The 2,232-nt window shown below is 46.2% G+C and overlaps 1 protein-coding gene across 1 annotated transcript; it reads right to left on the bottom strand.

The window, feature by feature from the left end:
- Positions 1 to 219: 219 nt before the first annotated feature.
- Positions 220 to 1,146, bottom strand: LOC309965758 (olfactory receptor 8B4-like; the record flags this gene model as incomplete). Its single annotated transcript, XM_082845462.1, is given in 3 exon segments — positions 220 to 296; positions 299 to 495; positions 497 to 1,146. Coding segments are annotated over 3 exon segments (921 nt in total). The 5' UTR covers positions 1,144 to 1,146.
- Between the last annotated feature and the right edge of the window lie 1,086 nt (positions 1,147 to 2,232).

The following is a 2,232-nucleotide window of genomic DNA, read 5'->3' as shown; positions in this document are numbered from 1 at the left end:
AGTATAGAGTCCAGTAAACAATAGGCACTTAATAGATGCTAAATTGCATGCAGTGAACCAGTATAAACCTCAAAAAGAGTATAAGCAAGGGATGTGCGATTTTTTTTAAGTAGAGAGAACATCCCCCTTAAGGAAACAAGATTAAAATTCCTACACCTGTGTATAAAAAGATTCTTGAGTATGATGCTTACCGGTACATAACTGATACAAACAGAACCATCAGAAGAGCACTCTCTCCAGGGTTTTTCTCAGAGCAACTTTAACATCCTTATTCCTCAAACTGTAGATCAGAGGGTAAGCATGGGAACCACACTGGGGTAGAAGACTGAGGCAAATTTACTCTGGTCCATAGATCCAGGAAAAGAGGTTTTCAAATAGGTGAATGCCCCTGACCCAAAGAACAGAGTCACAGCAACGTGGGAGCCACATGTACTAAAGGCTTTGGACCTGCCCTCAGTGGAAGGAATACGGAGGATACTGGAGAGAATCAAAGCGTGAGATGAATATACTGATAAGGGGTATTGTGATGACCACGCCAACAACAATAAAAAGCACCAGCTCATTGACGTGGATGCTGGCGCAGGAGAGCTGCAAGAGGGGGAGGACTTCACACAGGTAATGGTCAACGATGTTGGAATCACGGAAGGTCAGTCTCAGTATGCTTCTGGTGTGGGCCATGGCCCCAGAAAACCCTATCACATACGAACCAAACATCATCAGAGAACAGACATGAGGCGACATGGTGACCATGTACAGCAGAGGATTGCAGATAGCCACATAGCAATCATAAGCCATCGATACCAACACACAGCACTCAGAATTGACAAAGAAACAGAAGAAAAATAGTTGAGTCATGCATCCCACGTAAGAAATGATGTTTTCTGACACAAAATCGTGCAGCATTTTGGGGGTAAACACACAGGAAAAACAGAGATCTATAAAAGACAAGTTGAAGAGGAAAAAGTACATAGGAGTGTGAAGGCTAGAATTCAGCCCAGTTAAGGTGATCAAGCCCAAGTTGCCCACCACGGTAAACACATAGATCCCTAAGAACAGTAGGAAGAGGGGAAGCTGCAGCTCTAATTGTTCTGATAATCCCACAAGGATAGGCTCAGTCACTGAGGAGCTGTTTCTCAGAGCCATTCTCTTCTGGGGAGCTGTCTGTGGAAACAAGGGGCAAAATACATAGACTGGTTATAGGCACAAGCATGGCTGATGGAAGAAAGGTCTAGAAGATGAGCCAGTGCATGGATGCCCTCCTTTGTGCCTTTCTTCTCTCATCTGTGCCCCCCCCAAGCTATTGACAATGTGTCTGTGACTATATCTCAGCTCCCCTGGATTGATCGTGAATCCAAGCTAGAGTCTGTTAGCATGGGCAGCAAGAGTTCTGTCCCCACCTGGGAGATGAGGGGATGGAGCCCCTGAATCGGCTGCCCAGCGGCTCTCAGAAAGACCTTCCAAGAGCCAGCAGGAGTACAACCCGAGCCCACTGCCTCAGGCTCAGAGACAGGAGCTCTCCTGTCGCCATTGTCTCCATTCATCCTGCCTCCCTCTCCCAACTAGATACGGGGTTCCCGCCATGGGGAGAAAGCCAAGAGTGTCCCCTCTGTTTGCACCTCCTACCTTCCTCCTCTCAGTCCCTTCACTGCATTTCACACCAGAGTCAGTGTTAAGAGTAGGGAAGGGCTCAATACATCCCAGACCCCTTATTTGTGAGTTTTAAAAGAAAGCCATCAGGAAAATAGGAGTCAGACATTCACCTTCCTCCTCCTTGCCCCCCAAAGTCCTGGGCCCTATGCAATCTCTTTTTCCATTATCTCAAAGGAGAAAATGGTGTTAGTGCATAAAGAAGACAGCCTCAAGCTTTAACTCTCCTGATTCCGTTGGTGCTGAGAATCAGAGCTTTTACGGACCCCAGTCTCCAAGGTGCTCTAGGAACAGACCAAGATTTCTGTTTGTGGATTTTCCCAGATGGTATATACATCAATTTAGGAGGAAAAAAACAGCAACGCTCATTTTCACCAGAACCCCAGCTGGCATATCATGAAGAACTTTATGCTACTTGATGGTCTCAGGGATCTGATTAGATACAGTTTCAACCCCCTGGGAATTTCTCAGAGATGTGTCCCTACAGGGAAGAAATTGTACTGTCTTTGTTTACAGCCTGGATGATGATGTTTACCTAGCATCTTGGGACGCAGGTGTTCTACTCAGACTTCTCCTTATCTCCAA

Source organism: Leucopleurus acutus (assembly GCF_964270905.1).
Source record: "Leucopleurus acutus genome assembly, chromosome: 8".
In the NCBI taxonomy this organism is placed as follows: Eukaryota; Metazoa; Chordata; class Mammalia; order Artiodactyla; family Delphinidae; genus Leucopleurus; species Leucopleurus acutus.
This window is presented reverse-complemented; position numbering and strand designations above follow the sequence as displayed.